This window comes from Carassius auratus, unplaced genomic scaffold (genome assembly GCF_003368295.1).
Source record: "Carassius auratus strain Wakin unplaced genomic scaffold, ASM336829v1 scaf_tig00034587, whole genome shotgun sequence".
NCBI classification, from domain to species: domain Eukaryota; kingdom Metazoa; phylum Chordata; class Actinopteri; order Cypriniformes; family Cyprinidae; genus Carassius; species Carassius auratus.
The window spans coordinates 22949-45042 of record NW_020526163.1 but is presented as its reverse complement, the minus strand read 5'-3'; the positions used below and the strand labels follow the sequence as shown (position 1 = coordinate 45042).

The following is a 22094-nucleotide window of genomic DNA, read 5'->3' as shown; positions in this document are numbered from 1 at the left end:
TTACTTTGTCAGACATTTCACCAAAGTGAGGGAGACCTCCCCAATATTAGGCACCGTTTTAAAACTACAACGCATGCAAAACCGCGTAAACATTTCATCCATTGTTATTAAGGACATAGCACTATCTGATCACTTCTGTATTTTCTTTGATATATTGATCTCTGCTACCACTGAATCTAGATCGGTCTCTGTCAGAAGGATATGCAGAAACGAGAACACATGTGTACTATTTATTGTACAAGCATTTATGTAGACACTATTGATATTCTCCTTGAATGTTATTGATGATATTGCTCCAATAATAGTCAGTAAGAAAACAAACAGACAGAAATCAGTTTGGAGAAGATCAACAGCAGTTCAGACTATGAAAAGACAATGCAGAAAAGCCGAGCAGATGTGGTGGAAGTCGAAACTTGAAATTCACTATAGAATCTATATAGACAGCCTTCATGCTTTTAATGTGAAACTAGCCACAGCTAGACATAATTTCTTCTCAGACCTTATATACAGTAACTTAAACAACACTCATACTCTTTTTTTTCCACTGTTGAGAGACTGACAAACCCCCCAAGTCAGATTCCCAGTGAAATGTTCTCGGCTGATGAGTTTGCTTCGTTCTTTTCTGAAAAGATCATAAGAACCAGGAAGGCGATTAGCACATCCTCAAGTAACGCAGAGGTCAGACAGATTTGGCCACAATATCAAAAAGATACTATGTCTACTTTTAAAGCAATTGATAGCAAAATTTTGGAAGAAATAGTGCATCACTTAAAATGGTCAACCTGCTATCTTGACACACTCCCACATCTTTTTTCAAAAGTGTGCTAAATTGTTTAGAAGCAGATCTCTTAGAAGTGGTGAACGCCTCACTTCTTTCTGGGACATTTCCAAACTCCCTGAAAACTGCAGTTGTTAAGCCCCTCTTAAAAAAGAGCAATTTTGATAACACCATTTTGAGCAATTATAGACCAATATATAATCTTCCTTTTATAGGCAAAATTATAGAAAATGTAGTTTTTAAATCAGCTGAACAAATGGATACCTGGACAATTTTCAGTCAGGTTTCTGACCGCATCACAGCACAGAGACAGCACTCATTAAGATAATAAATGATATTGGCTAAAATTCTGACTCTGGCAAAATATCAGTGCTGGTATTGCTAGATCTCAATGCTGCGTTTGACACTGTCGATCATAACATTCTACTAGAGAGACTGGAAAACTGGGTCGGGCTTTCTGCGGGGGTACTCAAATGGTTCAGATCATACTTAGAAAGGAGAGGCTATTATGTGAATCTAGGAGAGCATAAGTCTAAGTGGACGTCTATGACATGCGGAGTCCCACAAGGCTCAATTCTTGCACCACTCTTGTTTAGCCTGTATATGCTTCCACTGAGTCAAATAATGAGAAAGAACCAAATTGCCTATCACAGCTATGCTGATGATACCCAGATTTACCTAGCCTTATCTCCAAATGACTACAGCCCAATTGAGTCCCTATGCCAATGTATTGATGAAATTAATAGTTGGATGTGCCAGAACTTTCTTAAGTTAAACATGGAAAAAAACTGAAGTTATTGCATTTGGAAACAAAGATGAAGTGTTCAAGGTGAATGCATACCTTGACTCTAGGGGTCAAACAACTAAAAATAAAATCAGGAATCTTGGTGTGATTCTGGAGAAAGACCTTAGTTTCAGTAGTCATGTCAAAGCAGTAACTAAATCAGCATACTATCATCTAAAAAACATTGCAAGAATGAGATGTTTTGTTTCCAGTCAAGAGTTGGGGAAACTTGTTCATGCCTTTATCACCTGCAGGGTGAACTATTGTAATGGGCTCCTCACGGCCTTCCCAAAAAGACCATTAGACAGCTGCAGCTCATCCAGAACGCTGCTGCCAGGATTCTGACTAGAACCAGAAAATCTGAGCATATCTCACCAGTCCTCAGTTCCTTACACTGGCTTCCAGTTACATTTCTAACTAACAAACAAAACTAACAAAATCTAAAATGTAAGTTCTTTCATATTAAGGTGTTTATATGACATGAGAAATGAGTTCATATCAGTAATGGCTACTTTTTACTTAAGTACATGTCAGATCCCATACTTCTTTACTTTAACTTGAGTGTAAAAGTGTAGTCAGTACTTCAGCTTTTAAACATGAATATTTTAAAAACGAGTATCTGTACTTCCACTTGAGTGAATAATGTGTACTTTTGCCATCTCTGCAAAGTCTGTGGGATTTTTCACCCGCTTTTTTGCCTTTTGTGTGAACATCATGTGTCCAGTCGCTTAAATATTATAAAATTCATTTCAGTGTTGAAATATGTATGGAAAACAGAAGTAGTGTGAGATGGTAAGAGTGACCCTTTGCTTTACAAGCTCCAAACTCACTTTATGTTTACTGGAAGCACAGATATAGTACATAAAACTAAACTATTCAACCTATTGATTAAGACTACAAGATTAGGTATTTTCATCTGTTGACTTACCTAGTAATTTCAGTTCCAAATTTGTCCAAGCTGAAAACACAGATTTCTGCTGACTGTAAACTGTACATATGTATTTTCCTTCATCTCCAGCTTTCAGATTGTCCAGATGAAGGGAGAAGTCTCCATGTTGAATCTGATCAGTGAAGAAATGAGCTCTATCCTGATAATCTTCATCTTGTTCCTCTGCTCGACTCTCTCCGTCCTGATACAGATGAACCAGAGTGTCTTTTCTTCTCCATTCCACTTTCAGACCCTCCACTGATAAAGGTTTATATTTATAAGAGGGCAAAACCACTGAAGATCCCAGAGGAGCAAGTGTGTGGCACTGAACATTAAACCCTATCATAAAAAAAAATAAAACAAATAATGAGGTTAATCTGAAATACCTGTTAAGACAAATGAACAGTAAGGATTTGTGTTTTATGTATGAACTCTCTTCATTTGATTGAAACATTTTTTAAGTGCACAGGAAATGCAAGAGCCTGTTGTTTGTTTTATTTTCATTATGTATTTATTTACTGTAATGCAAATCATGATTTGAGAGACTTAATAGCAGTTCAACAAGATATTAATGAGTAGAACTGAATAATCCTATACTGTGGATGAATTCCAAACAGAAGTGAACATCCCTATTGTACTCCCTTCTAAGGGCAGATAACTTGAAGTGTGTTCTTTGAAGGGTGCAGGGCATTACAGTCTCGTGTAACCAAATGTTACCTTGACAACATGCAGCATTCTGCACTTCATCTGATGTTGCAAATAAATATTTATTCCTATTATTATTTTATTCAAATATTGTCTAATAGTGTCTTATTTACTATTAAACTATTTTCATACTAAACTTGCTTACACTACCGTCTTAATGTTTCTATCACTGATGAAAAATATTTTGTCTTACATTAAAAGACAAATTTAATTTGCCTAAGTCTAAATCAATCCCAATTTTATTTTAAAAAGCATCACAAGATCTCCTGAATGAAGATGGCATGATCACAAATGGAAATCACTTCAGTGAAGTGACCATCACATGTTCCCTACGGTAACACACTTCTGGAAATGCTCTTCATGAAGGGATTCAGTTGATCACTTTTGTTTGGTACGTCCCTACAGATCCCTACAAACTGCCCTTCAAGGGTGAAAAAAGCCGTTTGGAATTAATCCTGAAAATGAAACAGTCTGTTTCTGTACTGTCTTTTGTGGAGACTATTGTGCCAAGTTGCTATTTATTTATTTATTTTTACTCCACATTGGTCTATTATTGTAGTTTTACACTTTTTTGCCAATGTCTGTTAGTAAAATTATTTTAAAATCTAAAGTTTAAGTTTGTATGAAAGTTTAAGTTTGTATGAAATCTCTCTCAGACTCTTCGAGAAACTCACTCAACAGAAGAGATGATTAATCATCTACGGTCCAGAAAAGTGTTTATCAGTCCTGTAGTAGGTACACTTTCAAACTGAATAATTCATATAGGACCAGTCCAGTGGTGCATTACATCAGACTCTTATATTTATGACTGAAGTAACTAAAATGATCATAATATTATTATTTAGTTAAATCTGGAAATTAAATATTTATATAGTAAAAACCACTAAATTAAAATCATATATTGACCAGGTATAAAACAGCAGGTCCAGTTATTTTCACTTACTCAGTATCTCGAGCTCTCTGTCGGCTGAATGCACACAATCCTGGTCAATGTAAACTTTACATGTGTATTTTCCAGCATCTTCTGCTCTCAGTTTTTCTAGACGGATGGAGAAGTTTCCCTCTTTAATCTTCTCAGTAATGAAATGAGCTCTGTGATGATAATCTTTGTGCTGTTTCTTCGGTCGACTCTCACCGTCTTCATACAGATGAACCAGAGTCTCAGAGTCTGCTCTTCTCCATTCCACCTTCAGACTTCTCTGTATCAAGCTTTCATCAACCTGACAGGACAAAACCACTGACCCTCCAAGAGGAATCGTCTCATCATCAGAGGAACCTTTCACTTTGAATTCTGTACAGGAACAGACACAACGTTTATAATGTGAAATTATTTATAGTTTATAATGTGAAATAACTACAAACAAATAAACAGATAAATAAATTGATATGTATTCAGTCTACTGTAATGTCTGAAAAAAGACTTTACATTGCTGTTGATGACAATTACTCTCGCTGTCTGAGAAAACTGTATTTCTGATTTCCTCTCAAACACATTCACTCTTCATCTCTACAGCAGCACAACCTTATATTAGAGGTTCTCTAAACTCCTTTATTAAAAATGTTTGCAATATTTTCAGACTGTTTTTGGCTATATTTAAGAACTTGGTACAAAACTCCAAAAACATCACACTAGTAACACAGATAGTTGATCATTAAAACATACCCTTCTTGATTTCATTAGGAACAGCAAAACACAACAAAATGATCTTCTTCCAATTTAGCAAACAATGCAAGATATTTGTTTCTGAAAGAAACATTTTACAGCAAAACATTCTCTAACCAGTCTCTCCTACAATTTATAATGTCTGTAATATACAGTTCTAAAATATGAACCCAGTCCCAGAGCCTGTATCATGAAGCTGGTTTAGCTGGTTAGCCAGGTACGTTTCAGTTTAGTTTGCAACATCTCTGGGACTCAGGTAACATCTAAGTGACTTAGCATTTAACAGTGTTTATGGCCATAATTACAGACTTTAAGCAGCAGCTGCTTTATAACGGTGTTCTACTGCACATGTGCAACTTTAACTGCTGCTTCATCAAGTCAAGTCACCTTTATTTATATAGCACTTTATACAAAGTACATTGTGTCAAAGCAACTGAACAACATTCATTAGGAAAACAGTGTCAATAATGCAAAATTACAATTAAAGGCAGTTCATCATTGAATTCATTGATGTCATCTCTGTTCAGTTGAAATAGTGTCTGTGTTTTTATTTGCAATCAAATCAATGATGTCACTGTAGATGAAGTGACCCCAACTAAGCAAGCCAGAGGTGACAGCGGCAAGGAACCGAAAGTACATAGGGTGTTATGGGAAGTGTTTCCAGTTTACCTAATTAATGCAGCCTAAAAATCCTTTAACGGATTTGGATATTAAAAGCATATTAGTATGTTATGTGTATGCCAGGTTAAAGAGATGGGTCTTTAATCTAGATTTAAACTGCCAGAGTGTGTCTGCCTCCCGAACAATGTTAGGTAGGTTATTCCAGAGTTTAGGCGCCAAATAGGAAAATGATCTGCCGCCCGCAGTTGATTTTGATATTCTAGGTATTATCAAATTGCCTGAGTTTTAAGAACGTAGCGGACGTAGAGGAGTATAATGTAAAAGGAGCTCATTCAAATACTGAGGTGCTAAACCATTCAGGGCTTTATAAGTAATAAGCAATTTTTTAAAATCTATACGATGTTTGATAGGGAGCCAGTGCAGTGTGGACAGGACCGGGCTAATATGGTCATACTTCCTGGTTCTAGTAAGAACTCTTGCTGCTGCATTTTGGACTAGCTGTAGTTTGTTTACTAAGCGTGCAGAACAACCACCCAATAAAGCATTACAATAATCTAATCTTGAGGTTGTAAATGCATAGATTAACATTTCTGCATTTGACATTGAGGGCATAGGCTGTAATTTAGAGATATTTTTGAGATGCAAAAATGCAGTTTTGGTAATTCTAGAATCGTGGCTTTCTAAGGAAAGATTGGTATCAAATAGCACACCTATGTTCATAACTGATGATGAAGAATTGATAGAGCAGCCATCAAGGGTTAGACAGTGTTCTATGCTAATACTATACATGCAGAGTTTTTATGTCCTATAATTAACACCTCTGTATTTTCAGAATTTAGGAGTAAGAAATTACTCGTCATCCAGTTTTTTATATCGACTATGCATTCCATTAGTTTTTCATATTGGTGTGTTTCACCGGGCTGCGAGGAAATATAGAGCTGAGTATCATCAGCATAATAGTGAAAGCTAACACCATGTTCCTCTTCGGGAACTCGAGCTGCGTCGTAGCGCTTTTGGGGAACGCCTTTGGCAAGAACAACTCTGAATATCGTGTGCAATCAGTTCAAAGGAAGGGCGTGACGTCACGGACGGGGTGACGTAGCGACCAGGAAGCTATAAAGGCACGTGCCACGCAGCTTGCCTCAGCTTTGCGTCTTTCAGCAAGCGCTCTGTGTGTGCATGTTCATAAGTCTGTCTTGTAAGTCTTATTTACTGTTGTCTGTCCAGTATCAGTGACTAAAATGCCTAAGTCCAAAGCAAAGACTAGACATTTGAAGGGCGAAACCAAATCGCGCTATAAACTGTGTGTTCCTCCATGCCAGCGCTACATCACGGCTGGGGACACACATGATTTATGCGTGGTTTGCCTGGGGTCGAAGCACGCTGAGTCAGCTCTCGAGGGAGCTGACTGTCCGCATTGTGAACGATTGCCAATGCGGACGCTTCGATCCCGGAGGGCTCTCTTCGAGGAGGGAGCCTTCGCCAGCGTTCCCCGCGGCTCTGGCCCCGCTTCTGCTGAGGCAGAGCGGCTGCTGCACTCGTGGGGTTCGCAGGTGGATCTGGCAGAGGGAATGGAGACGGGCCAGTCCTTATCTCCTTCCTCATCTGCTAGATCAGGCGCCCAAACCCTGGGATCGGAAGCACGCTCGTCGGTTTCTTCCCCCCAGGGCGAGGGGTCGACACTCCACCTCTCTTCGTCTGATGAGGTGGATGTGGAGACAGTTGGTAGGGATTCACCACCCCTTTCGCCCCAGTATGAGGAGCTGCTGGAGGTGGTTACTCGCGCAGTCGAGAAGTTAAAAATAGACTGGCCCCCACAGAAAAAACATGAACCGCAGAGAAGTAAACTCGATGAGCAGTATCTCAGGCCCAGACAACCACCTCCAGCCCGGAGCCTTCCCTTTTTTCCCGACCTCCATGACGAAATAGCAAGGTCGTGGAAACACCCATATTCCACCCGTCTCTTCGGCCCTGATTCACAATATTATGGAAATGTGACAGGGCTCAATGAGCGCGGTTACAGAGCGATGCCACGGGTCGAACAGACGCTTGCGGGCTATCTGTCACCCGGTTCGGCATCGTCTCTGAAGGCTCCGGCCTTGCCTACAAAAGCATTGAGAACAACATCAGCGTTAGTGGGCAAGGGCTATGTGGCAGCAGGTCAGGCAGGGGCGTGCCTTCACACCATGGCCGTCCTTCAAGCATATCAGGCCGACCTGCTGAGAGATGTAGACGAGGGAGAGGGGATCAAGTCCGATGATATTGCAGAGCTTAGACGGACCGCTGATCTCTCCCTCCGCGCCACCAAAGAGACCGCTCGCGCGATTGGGCGGTCTATGGCAGCCTTGGTGGCCGCGGAGAGGCATTTATGGCTGAACCTGTCCCAAATAAAAGATCGTGACAGGTTCTGCCTCCTGGACGCCCCGCTCCAAGCCTCGGGCCTGTTCGGCGACACAGTCAATACTGTCGTCGACAGGTTCCAGGAGGCCCGCAAGCAGGCGGCGGCGTTCCAGAGTTTCCTCCCTCGTCGCTCTTGTGGGTTATCTGGACGGGAGATACTCACGCCACTAGCAGGCTCCTCATACCGTGAGGCTCAAAAGCAGAGCGTCGCCACTCGCGCTCCCTCACGCCGGGACCGAGGGTCTAAGCGACGCTCTGAGTCGGGGGCTCCTAGATTAAAATCTGATCTTCGTACAGTTATCGAAGCTAGGAAGTCCTCGACAAAGAGGTCCTGACGCCAATATTCCAGTGACCTCGAGGGTAGCCCCTACGGGGTCAGAGCGGTATCCACCTCGTTATACGGTGCCCGTCTCTCCCCGGTACCCTCTGGAGGCCGGTCTGCCAACCCTGCCGGTGCTTCAGGGCGCAGCGGTCTCCCGCGAGCGTCCCTCCCAGTTATTTCCGCCCGTGAGCGTAGCGGAGCTGGGAAGCTCGCCTCCCCTTCGGGGGCCTCTTACACCAGAGATCAGTCTCGAGAGACTGATTCCCTTAGTACATTTTCGAGCAGCGTGGAAACTTCTGCCAAATGTATCTCAATGGGTCCTGCACACAGTAGAAAGAGGCTATGCTATTCAATTCGGCCGTCCACCGCCGAGATTCAATGGGGTTACACCGACAGTCGTCGGCCCCCAGCAGGCTCTGGTTATGGAACAAGAAGTGAATACCCTATTAAGGAAGGAGGCCATCGAGGTGGTCCCTCCTCTAGACAGGGAATCCGGGTTCTACAGCCGGTATTTCATAGTTCCAAAGAAGGATGGGGGGTTGCGTCCGATCTTAGACCTACGTCAGTTAAACCTCTCAGTTATGTCACTGAAGTTCAAAATGCTTACTGTCAAACAGGTTGTAGCTCAAATCAGATCCGAGGACTGGTTTGTCACAATAGATCTCAAAGAGATATACTTCCACATATCCATCCTTCCACAACACAGGAAGTTTCTGAGGTTCGCTTTCGGGGGCAAAGCTTATCAATATCGAGTACTTCCCTTCGGCCTTGCACTCTCACCCCGCACGTTCACGAAATGTGTAGATGCGGCTCTGGTACCCCTCCGTATGCAGGGCATCTGCATTCTAAATTATATCGACGATTGGTTGATTTTAGCTCAATCAGAGCAGATGGCGGTTCGACATCGAGGTGTCGTTCTCGCCCATATGGGGGAGCTGGGTTTGAGACTGAATGCCAAGAAGAGTGTACTTTCTCCAGTTCAGAGAACCACCTATCTAGGCGTAGTATGGGATTCGACCACGATGCAGGCACGTATGTCTCCTGCTCGGATCGAGTCGATCCTCACATCAGTCAAGAGAGTCAGAGAAGGCCAGTCACTCACTGTGAAGCAGTTTCAGAGACTGTTAGGGCTCATGGCAGCTGCGTCCAACGTGATACCTTTTGGTCTCCTGCACATGAGGCCCCTTCAGTGGTGGCTCAAGACCAAGGGGTTTTCCCCGAGGGGAAATCCTTTCCGAACTATTCAGGTCACGCGGCGATGCCTTCGTGCCTTAGACATATGGAAGAAACCTTGGTTCTTGAATCAGGGCCCGGTGTTGGGAGCTCTTGGTCGCCGTGTAACGCTAGCGACAGATGCGTCCCTCACCGGTTGGGGTGCGGTCATGAGTGGCCACCCTGCCCGCGGCCTGTGGAGCGGTCGCCATCTGACATGGCACATCAATTGTCTAGAAATGCTAGCAGTATATCGAGCTTTAAAATATTTCCTCCCAGACAACACATCGGTAGTCTCTTATATCAATCACCAGGGGGGTCTGCGTTCACGCCCCTTGTACAAGCTGGTGCACCAGATCCTCCTGTGGTCCCAGGGCAAACTCCTCTCGCTAAGAGCAGTGTATATTCCTGGGCGATTGAATGTGGGGGCAGACATGCTGTCGAGACAGGGGCCGAGGCCCGGGGAATGGATGCTTCATCCCGAGGTGGTGAAGCAGATATGGCAAATATTTGGCAAAGCTCAGGTGGACCTCTTCTCGACTCGAGAGACATGGCAATGTCCCCTCTGGTTCTCTCTAGTTCACCCAGCTCCACTGGGACTAGATGCCATGGCACAGACTTGGCCGAGGCTTCGTCTGTATGCCTTTCCCCCCATCGCTCTGCTCCCGGGAGTTCTGGCGAGAGTACGCCGGGACAGGGTCCGTCTGTTGTTAGTAGCCCCGTTCTGGCCGGGCCGAGTATGGTTCGCAGATCTGATTTCTCTCCTCGACGGCTCTCCATGGCAGATTCCGATCAGGACAGATCTACTCTCTCAGGCGCAGGGCAAAATAATTCACCCTCGCCCGGAGTTGTGGAAGCTGTGGGTGTGGCCCCTGAGGGGGCACATCTGTTAGCAGCTGGTCTCTCAACCGAGGTTGTTGAGACCCTACTCCAATCCAGAGCTCCCTCCACGAGGAAACTGTACGCCCTGAAGTGGAAACTCTTCACTTCATGGTGCAGAGATCGCCACCTTGACCCTGTCAACTGCCCAGTTGGTACAGTTCTGGAGTTTTTACAAGCTAGGCTCTCTGCGGGGTTAACCCACTCCACCTTAAAGGTGTACGTGGCGGCCATAGCTGCTTACCACGTCCCTTTCAGTGACCAGTCACTGGGTAGACACCCCCTAGTTACACGTTTCCTCCGAGGTGCACTGAGGCTGAGACCTCCAGTACGGTCCCGTATTCCCCCATGGGATTTGGTTGTGGTGTTAGAGGCTCTCTGCAAAGCTCCATTCGAGCCAATTCAAGAAATCTCAGACAGACATCTGACACTTAAGACTGCCCTATTACTGGCTATTACCTCTCTAAAGAGAGTTGGAGATCTTCAGGCCCTCTCGGTGGCCCTTAACTATCTAGACTTTGCCCCTGGTATGGCCAAAGCATTTCTTTACCCTCAAGCGGGTTACATTCCTAAAGTTCCCTCTGTCACACCACAACCTGTCGTACTGCAGGCCTTCTGTCCTCCTCCCTTTCGGGAGCCAGACCAGGTGAAGCTAAATTGTACGTGTCCAGTGCGAGCATTGGACGCGTACATCCACAGAGCTGCCCTGTGGAGAAAGTCTGACCAATTGCTTGTATGCTATGGTCCTCCTAAAAAGGGTTCTCCTGCCTCTAAGCAGACCCTTAGTCGTTGGATGGTCGAGGCTATCAACGTCTCCTATGAGTCCTCTGGTCTTCCCCTTCCTTTGGGAGCCAAGGCTCACTCTACGCGGAGTATGGCTGCCTTTAAGGCCTTTTTAGCAGGTGTGTCCCTCTTGGACATCTGCAACGCTGCGGGGTGGTCCACGCCCTCTACATTCGCCAGATTTTACAATCTCGATATGCGAGCCGCTCCTGGCTCTTCTGTCCTCTCGTCCTAAGCTGTGCTCTTCGGATACACACTAGGCAGGGCCTTGGTAGTCTGGCAGCGTTGGCACATCGTTCCCCAAAAACGCTACGACGCAGCTCGAGTTCCCGAAGAGGAACGTCCCTAGGTTACGTATGTAACCCTAGTTCCTCGAGGGAACGAGACGCTGCGTCGCCGAGCCATACTCCCGGCACCCCTGCCTGCGCTTGCTTCCCTACTCGAAGCTGAGGCAAGCTGCGTGGCACGCGGCTTTATAGCTTCCTGGTCGCTACGTCACCCCGTCCGTGACGTCACGCCCTTCCGTTGAACTGATTGCACACGATATTCAGAGTTGTTCTTGCCAAAGGCATTCCCCAAAAGCGCTACGACGCAGCGTCTCGTTCCCTCGAGGAACTAGGGTTACATACGTAACCTAGGGACGTTTTCTGATGATATCTCCCAAGGGTAACATATAAAGCGTGAAGAGTAGCCGCCCTAGTACTGAGCCTTGAAGTACTCCATACTGCACTTGTGATCGATATGATACATCTTCATTCACTGCTACAAACTGATGGCGGTCATATAAGTACGATTTAAACCATGGTAATGCACTTCCACTGATGCCAACAAAGTGTTCAAGTCTATGCAAAAGAATGTTGTGGTCAATTGTGTCAAACGCAGCACTAAGATCCAATAAAACTAATAGAGAGTTACACCCGCGATCAGATGATAAGAGCAGATCATTTGTAATTCTAAGGAGAGCAGTCTCAGTACTATGATACAGTCTAAATCCTGACAGGAAATCCTCACACACAGTATACCATTTTTCTCTAAGAAGGAATATAATTGTGAAGATACCACCTTTTCTAGTATCTTGGACAGAAAAGGGAGATTCGAGATTGGTCTATATTTAACTAGTTCTTTGGGGTCAAGTTGTGTTTTTTTGATGAGAGGCTTAATAACAGCCAGTTTGAAGGTTTTCGGGACATATCCTAATGACAACAAGGAATTAATAATAGTCAGAAGAGGACCTATGACTTCTGGAAGCACCTCTTTTAAGAGCTTAGATGGTATAGGGTCTAACATACATGTTGTTGGTTTAGATGATTTAACAAGTTTATACAATTCTTCCTCTCCTATAGTAGAGAATGAATGGAACTGTTCCTCAGGGGGTCTATAGTGCACTGTCTGATGTGATACTGTAGCTGACGGCTGAATGGTTGCAATTTTATCTCTAATAGTATTGATTTTAGAAGTAAAGTAGTTCATAAAGTCATTACTGCTGTGGTGTTGGGAAATGTCAACACTTGTTGAGGCTTTTATTTTTCGTTAATTAAGCCACTCTATTGAATAAATATCTGGGGTTATGTTTGTTTTCTTCCAAAAGAGAAGAAAAGTAATGGGATCTAGCAGTTTTTAATGCTTTTCTTTAGGGATAAGTTACTTTCCCCACCAAGCAATACAAAATACCTCTAGTTTTGTTTTCCTCCAGCTGCGCTCCATTTTTCGGGCTGCTCTCTTTAGGGTGCGAGTATGCTCATTATACCATGGTGTCAGACTGGTTTCCTTAACCTTCCTTAAGTGTAAAGGAGCAACTGTATTAAAAATGCTAGAAAAGAGAAAGTCCATAGTTTTTGTTTGTATCAAGTTGTTCTGAGGTTTTGGATATGCTAAGGAATTCGGATACATCAGGAAGATAACTTAAAAAGCAATCTTTTGTGGTAGAAGTGATGGTTCTACCATAGTTTACCACACTATAACCAAAAATTTTGGCTACATGAAGTTTGCACAAAACTAAATAATGATCTGAGATATCATCACTTGGCTGCATAATTCCAACACTATCAACATCAATTCCATGTGACAGTATTAAATCTAGAGTATGATTCTCTGGATAATGTTATATGAAGCACCATTACTTCAAACGAGTTATACTTGAAGCCTGCCCTCTGAGAAATCCTGAAGACGTTGTTATAAATTGAAGCAACTCCTCCACCTTTGCCTTTTAGACGCGGCTCATGTTTATAAGCCAAGCTTTATCATTTGTTTATCTGTATTGCACCTGTATTTTGAACCTCAATTTAATTGTTAATCTTAACTTAAGTTTGGACGTTTTTTTGCATTTTCTTGTTCGGGGAACAGACACAGTCTCTATAGTGTGATATCTATGTGAAATAGTCTCTATGTGCTGAGAATTAACTGACCTCTGTGACGTAAGGCAGCTAGCAGACGGTCGGTTTAGCCAGTCTGTGTGCTTCCTGACCTGGGCGTAAGCGTATTCTATGGGAGAATAGCTGGTGTGCCAACTGTTTAATGGTATTTGGATATAAGTTACTGCCAAAATCAACCCTTGTCTTGCTTTTTTAAATGTAATTTTTTGTACTTGGTCAAATGATTAAATGATCCATTAAGGCAGGGGTCTCCAAACTTGGTGCTGGAAGGCCAGTGTCCTGCAGAGATTAGCTCCACATTGCCTCAACACACCTGCCTGGAAGTGCCTAGTATACCTAGAAAGAGCTTTATGAGCTGCTACAGGTGTGTTTGATTAGGGTCGGAGCTGAACACTGCAGGACACCGGCGCTCCAGGAACGAGTCTGATGACCCCTGCATTATGGCATCCTCTTTATTTGTTGATTAGTGATTTTTGTGCTCTTTGACTAACAGTTAACAATTCACTTCCTGAAGCAGTTGCTTTTCTATCAACAGCTGCTGCTTAAAGTCCATAGTAACTCCATAGTAATGCTCCATAGCTAACCTGCTCCAGGACAGGTTACATTCTGAATCAATAGATAAAGCTTTAAACATGACTTTAGTTTAAATTATTGAGGTATGGTTCCATAAACTCATGCTGATATGGTCAGCATCATGGTGCTGACAAAACTGGATTGGATTGGTTTTGTTAAACCCAAAATTAATGTCACATCTGGCAGTAGAAACTGTAATTAATTGACAGCATACTCTCAATAATACTGTTGTAGTTGTGTATCAATATTTGCACAGTGATGTAATTTCTGTATAATGCCTATATCCCGCACAGTTTGTTTTTCCTGACTAAATGTTCTTACAGTAACTAAACTGTCAGATGAGGATGGGTTACAGTAATCTGGCAGCATCTGCCTTTGTGTGATCAGTTTATTACATGGCCTACAATGACAAAAAAAACATCACATATCTGCCCTCTTATGTCCATCTCTTGACCTTTCTGTTGGGCCTCTTGTACACAAAATCTTTGCCTTGCTCTTGTTTTTACAGTCTATCCTTCTTTATGCTGACAAACTGAACAAGTAATATATTAACAATGAAACTTAACATACAAGAAACTTGTCCCATGAGATCACAGCAATTGCAAATGACAACAAGCCAATGAACCAATCAAATCCAAATGGACAAAATCAAGTCCTGCTCTACATTTTTTTTTTTCTCTACATTTTTTTTTTTTTTTTTTCGTTCAAAAAGCCATTCATTCAGATATAGCCTTTATCACAAAAGGAGAGAAAAGACAAAGATTTGGACAAGATTTGGATAAGCATAAATTGCATCCAGATCTTTGCATTTTGTTTCCCTTAGAGATGTATATCCAAGTGAAACTGCTTCTTGAATGAGAAAACAAATATAGAGCAGGACTTGATTCTGTCCATTTGGAATTGATTGGTTGATTGGATTGTTGTCTTTTTGCTATGGCTGTGATCTCATGTCAATGACAGGTTGTGTATATATTAAGTTTCAGTGTTAATATAACACTATGTAGCATAGTTTCATAAAGCTAAATTAAGAGAATTATGTTTTTGTTTATTTAATTGAAATATGTATATGTAAATTATGTAAATGTATTTAGCCTCTTTGTTTGGATTGTGATTAAAAAGCAGTGGTTGCCACTAATTTTCAGTGGCTACAGATCTGCTTGCAATATAGCAAATGAACATTATGATGTATTTATATTTTGATTCTTTCTTGTCTCTTGCTTAAAAAAAAAAAAAAAAATGTCTTCTCTTCTCTTTTATGTATCAACTTACGTGGCTTTAAACTGGTCTCTGCTGATCTAGTCAGTGTAGAAAGGTCACTGTGAACTGTACATATGTATTCTCCAGCATCTGCAGCTCTCAGATTGTCCAGACGGAGGGAGAAGTTTCCACGATGAACATCGTCAGTAAAGAAATGAGCTCTATCCTGATAATCTTTGTGCTGTTTCTCTGATCGACTCGCACCATCTTCATACAGATGAACCAGAGTTTTTGTGTCTTTTCTTCTCCATTCCACCTTCAATGTTTTCTTTAATAAGCATTCATCAACATGACAGGGCAAAACCACTGAAGATCCCAGATTAAAATAATGGTCATATGTTTGCCGGCCAAATAAACCTGAAAAATAAAAATAAAAATGTTTGCATGACACCTTTTTAGTAAAACAAGAAACAGTGGTTTCATATATTTTATCATTTGAGTATTCAGACCAACTTTGTACTGGAAAGGGCAATGCACATGTTTAATATCCCTGCATTAGTGACATTATTTACATATTTACATATTTGCACACATATAAATTAACAAACACACCTCTCTCACACCTTGACTAAAGTTGATTCAATAATTGCTTGAGTGTTTTACTGCTGATAAATACAACATTGAATAAGTATCAAGACAAGTTAAAAGGGTAACAAGGAGAACATGTAAAACACAGGTGTATTTAGACTAATTAACAAAATGATCTCAAATATCACAATAACTTCCGTTTTAATGGCCTCTCATCACTTCAGATTAGTCCTACGTGATGCATAAATCAATATCACAACACTGTTCTACTGAGCTTCTCTCTATAAAAACAGACTACTGCTGCTATGATGGAAATTATATAACACCCACAGCATGTTCTGCAGTTTCTGTAAGACCACAATCACCATTTACAAGCCTAAACACAACTGAGAGTTACACTTGTATCCTGTGTGTCCCAATCCTAATTTACTGTAGACACCTCAACATTTTCCCTCTTTGTCCCTTAAAGGGGGGGTGAAATGCTATTTCATGCATACTGAGTTTTTTACACTGTTAAAGAGTTGGATTCCCATGCTAAACATGTACAAAGTTTAAAAAATTAAGTTGTACGTCATTTCTGTTCCAAAAATACTCCTTCCGGTTTGTCACAAGTTTCAGAAAGTTTTTTTCGAGTATGGTTCTGTGTGACGTTAGATGGAGTGGAATTTCCTTATACGGGTCCTGAGGGCACGTTTGCCGGAAGAGCGCGCTCTCCCGTATAGCAGAGCAGAGAGAGGCTGTGCACAGACAATCACTGATCAGAGCGACAGCGTCGCGAAATGTCACAAAAGGAGTGTGTTTTTGGTTGCCAGGGCAAGACAACCCTGCACAGATTACCAAAGAAAAAACAGCATTAAGGGACCAGTGGATGGAGTTTATTTTTACAGAGCATCAACGGAGTTGTGCAAGTGTTTGTGTTTGTTCCCTGCATTTCTAAAATGCTTGTTTTAGAAACAAAGCCCAGTTTGACGACGGATTTGCGTATCGTTTATTTCTTAAGGATGATGCAATCCCAACGAAAAAGGGTCACAATTGTGTGTTGGAACTGCAGGCGGTGAGTAAAACTGCTTAAAATATCTCTGCCTGCTTGTTAGTGCGTCCCCTCCCATCGAAGACCCGGGTTCGAGCCCCGCTTGGAGCGAGTCGTTGCTGCTGATGCTCTCGTTCAGTTTCAGCCTTCACAGCTGTCACAGCTTCCACATGCTCTCAACTCAAAAGCCTACTGGCGCTCGTGATTCTTTAGCTCCGCCCACACGTCACGCCTCCAGGCGCTAGTCGTTTCCTGTCTTCGGTTGATGGTCACAAGGGTTGTCTGCAGTGTCTGGGCTTCCAACACGCTGAGGCGGCGTTCGTGGATGATTCATGCATTTATTGTGGGCGTATGAACATGGCATCGCTGCGATTACATCTCTCACTCCTCAAAAGGAGTGCAGCAGACTCCTCAAAAGGAGTGCAGCAGACTCCTCAAAAGGAGTGCAGCAGACTCCTCTGTTGCCACTTGTCCTGGTCTCTCTGGCTCGAGCAGGGGAACGCTGGCTGGCGCTCTGAGAGATCTGAGGATTACAGTGAGAGCTTCTCCGCCGCGCCACACGCCACAGACATCTCAATCCTCCCGCGATGCATGTTCCGTGCAGCTGCCGATTGATTCTGCTGGGCCATCTCATGGCAGCCCCTGCATGTCTTTCGGTGCACTGCCCGAGGATCAGATGTCGATTGCTGCATCAGTGGGTGGGTTATCAACCTCTGAGGATGAGGATTCCGTAGGGCTGCCCCCCTCGGGTGTTGCCGCTGCTGCCGAATCTGACTTGGAGTTGTCAGCTTTGCTTGCCTGGGCAGCCATGAGTATCGGGCTGGAGGTGACTACATCGCCCAGTCCCAAGCCCTCATGGCTGGACGATTGGTTTCTCGGCACAGAGCGCAGCTCACAACCTCATTCTGCTCTGGTTTCTTTCTTCCCGGAGGTGCATGAAGAGGTGATGGAGTCGTGGACAGCCCCTTTCATGGCCAGAAGCCGCCCATCTCCCTCTTCCATCCTCACCACCCTCAATGGCGGGGCAGCCAGGGGGTATGTGGACATTCCCAAGGTGGAGAGAGCAGTTGCAGTGCACCTGTGCCCACAAAACCTGTGCCCACTTGGAGGAATTGTCCGCGTCTCCCTTCCAAGGCCTGTAAGCTGTCGGCCACTCTGGCTGCCAAGGCTTACAGTGCTGCTGGCCATGCTGCCTCTGCCCTGCATGCCATGGCTATCCTGCAGGTACATCAAGCCAAGGTTCTAAAAGCAATGCACGAGGGTGGTACCGACCCGAGGTTGATGCAGGAGCTATGCATGGCGACTGACTTCGCCTTACGGGTGACAAAACTCACGGCGTGGTCCCTCGGGAAGGCGATGTCCATGCTGGTGCTCCAGGAGCACAATCTCTGGCTGAACCTGGCTGAGATTAGAGACGTCGACAAAGCCCGCTTTCTCGATGCTTCCATCTCCCATGGCACCTGGGCCATCCAGCACATCTTGCCTCGATGTGATCCTCCAGTTGCCACCATTCTGTCGTGGGCAGCACCTCAGCATGCTCGTAGCCGTGGGCGCCCCCTTGCGTCCTCCACATCAGCTCCACCCCGTGCTGAGAGTTCTTCGAGGCCGGCATGTCGAGCAGCACCCCCCGTGTCAGTCCCGGCTGCAAAGTCCTCTAGGAAGACGACTAAGCTGCCCTGACACGGGCTACTCAGAGATGTGGGAGACTGCTCTTCAGGAGCTGGCGGAGACAGAGGACTGGTTGAACTCCCGAGATGGGCATGGTGCCATGGTACACATCGTGTCAGCCCCTGGTCGGACCTTGCTTTTCTACGGGAAAAATGAGAACAGGTGTCCCAGCATGTTGTTGTCACAACATGGTGTCGTGGTGCACATCGTGTTAGCCCATGGTCCAACCTTGCCTTTCTATGGGACAAGTGAACTAGTTAGAACAAGTGTCCTGGCATGTTGTTGTCACAACAGATGCCTCCAACACCGGCTGGGGCACGACATGCAATGGGCAGGCAGCTTCAGGGTCCTGGACAGGACCTCGACTGCTTTGGCACATCAACTGTCTGGAGTTGCTGGCAGTGCATGTAGCCTTACGGCGGTTTTGGCCGCTGTTGCTAGACACTCACGGCTGTTTCGCTTTTATCCAAAGTGACTTACAGTGCTTTAAGGAAAACATTTATTTTTATTTATTTTTTACCTAACATGTGCTCCCTGGGAATCGAACCCACAACCTTGCCTTGCGCTGCTAATGCAATGCTCTACCAATTGAGCTACAGGAACACCCACGAAGAGAAGACCCGGTGATGTCTGGTCAGAGTCATGCTTTTTTTCCTGCAAGAAAGGTTGGAGCGTTAGGTTCCTGAGGGGTGCAAGAAGGTTAAATCCTCCTAGGACATCCCTGATTTCCTCCTGGGACCTCTCTATTAATCTGGTGGGACTTTAGAGGGGTCCCTTTGAGCCACTGAATTCAGTCGAGCTTAAGTTCCTGTCTTTCAAGACAGCACTCCTGGTCGTGCTCACTTCCATCAAGAGGGTTGGGGACCTCCAAGCATTTTCGGGAAGTGAAGAGTGCCTTGTGTTCGGGCTGGCCTACTCTCATGTTGTCCTGATACCCCGGCTGGGATGCATGCCCAAGGTTCCCACCACTCCCTTCCGAGACCAGGTGGTGAACCTGCAAGCGCTGTCCCTGGAGGAGGCAGATCCAGCCTTGGCGTTGCTGTGTCCTGTAAGAGTGATTTGCATATATGTGAACTGCACCCAGAGCTTCAGAAGCTCTGAGCAGCTCCCGGTCTGCTTTGGAGGTCAGCAGAAGGGTGTCTCCAAGCAGAGGTGGAACAGCAGCGTGGCCTTCACCAGCACCGATGTAGTCACCCCTTTGGCCCCTTCGGTACCAAGGTCAGTGAATTTGCCCTGGGGCTTTGGGAAGGTTACGACCTTAAGCATAGCTTTTGTGACTCACCACAGCTTGCCGACAATTGCAGCACCACAGGGTTGTGACAGTGTTCAGGTTGTGGCGTTTTCCATAGAACCCATATGTCATTCGACATAACTCGTAGTGACCGACAGATACGGAACATCTCGGTTACATACGTAAACCTTGTTCCCTGATAGAGGGAACAGAGACGTTGCCCATGCCACAACCTTGAACCAGTCGCTGTTGCTGGGACATGTTCTCGGCTCCTCAGCGTAAAACCTAATGAGTGGATGCCTAACGGGGAGTGGCTCAGGTATATTAAATCCACTAGCCAATTTTCATTGGCATTTTCTTTTAAACTCAGAGATGATTGGCCTCCCAAGTGAGACCCCATATGTCCTTCGACATAACGTCTCTGTTCCCTCCATCAGGGAACAAGGGTTACATACGTAACCGAGATGTTACATTTTTCGATACTTTCACGTTGCTTTTTAAATATGAGCTGGGCTTGATATATGTAGAGCAAATGTAAAAGCCCTTTCACACCAAAAAGTGTAAAGAATAAACCTCAGGCTGAAGGAACAGTAAATTCTCATCTGTAGAGTAGAAAACAGGAGAAGAAGGTTCAACACTCTTCAGCAATAAAAAAAAAAGAAAATGAAGTGCAATTGTTAGTTTATCTAAAGTCGTTTTTGCTTATCAGTATGGTTGAACTGGATCAAAGATCATCAGCAAAGACACTAATTAATAAAATGGGATTAGATACATTTGTGTTATTTAATTATTGCAGGTTTGCATCATATTCTGAGTTTGCATTTCACTGTTTTAAGTCATTTTAATTAATACTAAATATTTTTGCGAGTGGGATGAATTCACATTTAGTCTAGAACTACATGTTCACACAGCGCACAACGTCTCTGTACTTCTGATTTCTCCCAATATGGGGACAGGAGACTTGTCAGTCAGTAAATAGGGAAAACAAAGTAACTGGAAATTTTTTTTGAAAATTTCTCGTGAATAAAAAGTAATGCTTTACTTTACTAGTTACTTAAAAAAAAGGAAATCGGATTACGTAACTTGTGTTACTTATAATTTGTTACCCAACAATGATTATTACTATTATTAGGGGCCAAGCACCGAAGGTGCAAGGCACCTATTGTATCCATTAGCGTCATTTTTTTCTTCCTCCGCAAGTCTATGGCAGCCCATAGAACCGATTGCGGGAAAGTTGTATAATTTGGCACACTGATAGAGGACAGTCCCATCATTAACTACAGCAAATTTGAAGTTCCTAACTCCAACTCTCTAGCGCCACCACTTGTCCAAAATTTCTATATTTTTATGCTAATATCTTTTGAACCGTTAGCCAGAAAATGGAAATTATTTGTTCCTCTGAATCCTTGGCTCATGCCAAGTCGAATGAATCCCAAAGTTTTTTTCGCTATTTTTGATTGTTCGAAAAACCTACTTTTTCGAACTCGTCCTAGATTGTTAGTCCGAATTTCACGAAAATTGGCTCAGACCATCTTCAGACAATGCTATATCTCGGCAACAGTTTGGTGTATTGAGACCAAACTTGGTGTGTGTTATAACAAGCATGACCTGAGCCTACCTGCAGTATTTCGGTGCAGTGCCACCTAGTGGTCAGGAGATATGAAAAATTCATATTTTTGCTTATAACTTCAGAATGGTTTGGCCAAAAATCACAAAACTTGTCTCTTTAGATTCGGTGGGTCATGTTGAGTCGAATGATATCCAATTTTAGATTCAGTCATTTTAGGCGTCGGCCATTTTGAATTATGATTTAAAATGCTGTATTTTTTTTAACACATTACCGTGTCATTACGAGAATAATTACAAAAATATTCAGCTCCATGCCCTGAAGGTACTCAAAAAGTTTGGTGGCAGCGCCACCTTGTGGTCAAGAGTTATAATGAAATATCTAAAAAATGCTAATAACTTTTGAATAAATTAGACTCTTGAAAGGAAAATGGTATCCCTATATTCTTTGTGTCCTGCCAAGAACATAGAATCTAAAATTGGACATACCAAAATTGGACATACTTCCTGTCCACCATTTTAAATAATGTTGAAAATCTACTTTTTTGAACTCCTCCTAGACCATTAGTCAAATTTTCACCAAATTTGACGTGGATCATCTTCAGACCCCACTGGCCAAAAGTTATGGATTTCGTGTCGATATACGAAACGGTTCTCATTTAGCCAACAACAAATTTGCTGGAAGGATGCCAAATTGCATTTGAGGCTGTATCTCAACAAAGCTTTGACATATTTGCACCAAACTTTGTATGTGTCATTGATACCTCACACTGACCATGCCACATCAATTTGGT

The 22094-nt window shown here is 43.6% G+C and overlaps 1 protein-coding gene across 1 annotated transcript in view; it reads right to left on the bottom strand.

The window, feature by feature from the left end:
* The window catches only part of LOC113081545 (uncharacterized), a 63940-nt gene that overhangs the window by 24066 nt on the left and 17780 nt on the right, over positions 1-22094 (bottom strand). Inside the window, exons 5-8 of the mRNA XM_026253632.1 lie at positions 15290-15634; positions 4139-4486; positions 2491-2829; positions 2393-2402 (exon numbers count right to left, since the gene is read on the bottom strand). Coding sequence (XP_026109417.1) covers positions 2393-2402; positions 2491-2829; positions 4139-4486; positions 15290-15634 — 1042 coding nt within the window. The remainder of the gene's footprint in view (positions 1-2392; positions 2403-2490; positions 2830-4138; positions 4487-15289; positions 15635-22094) is intronic.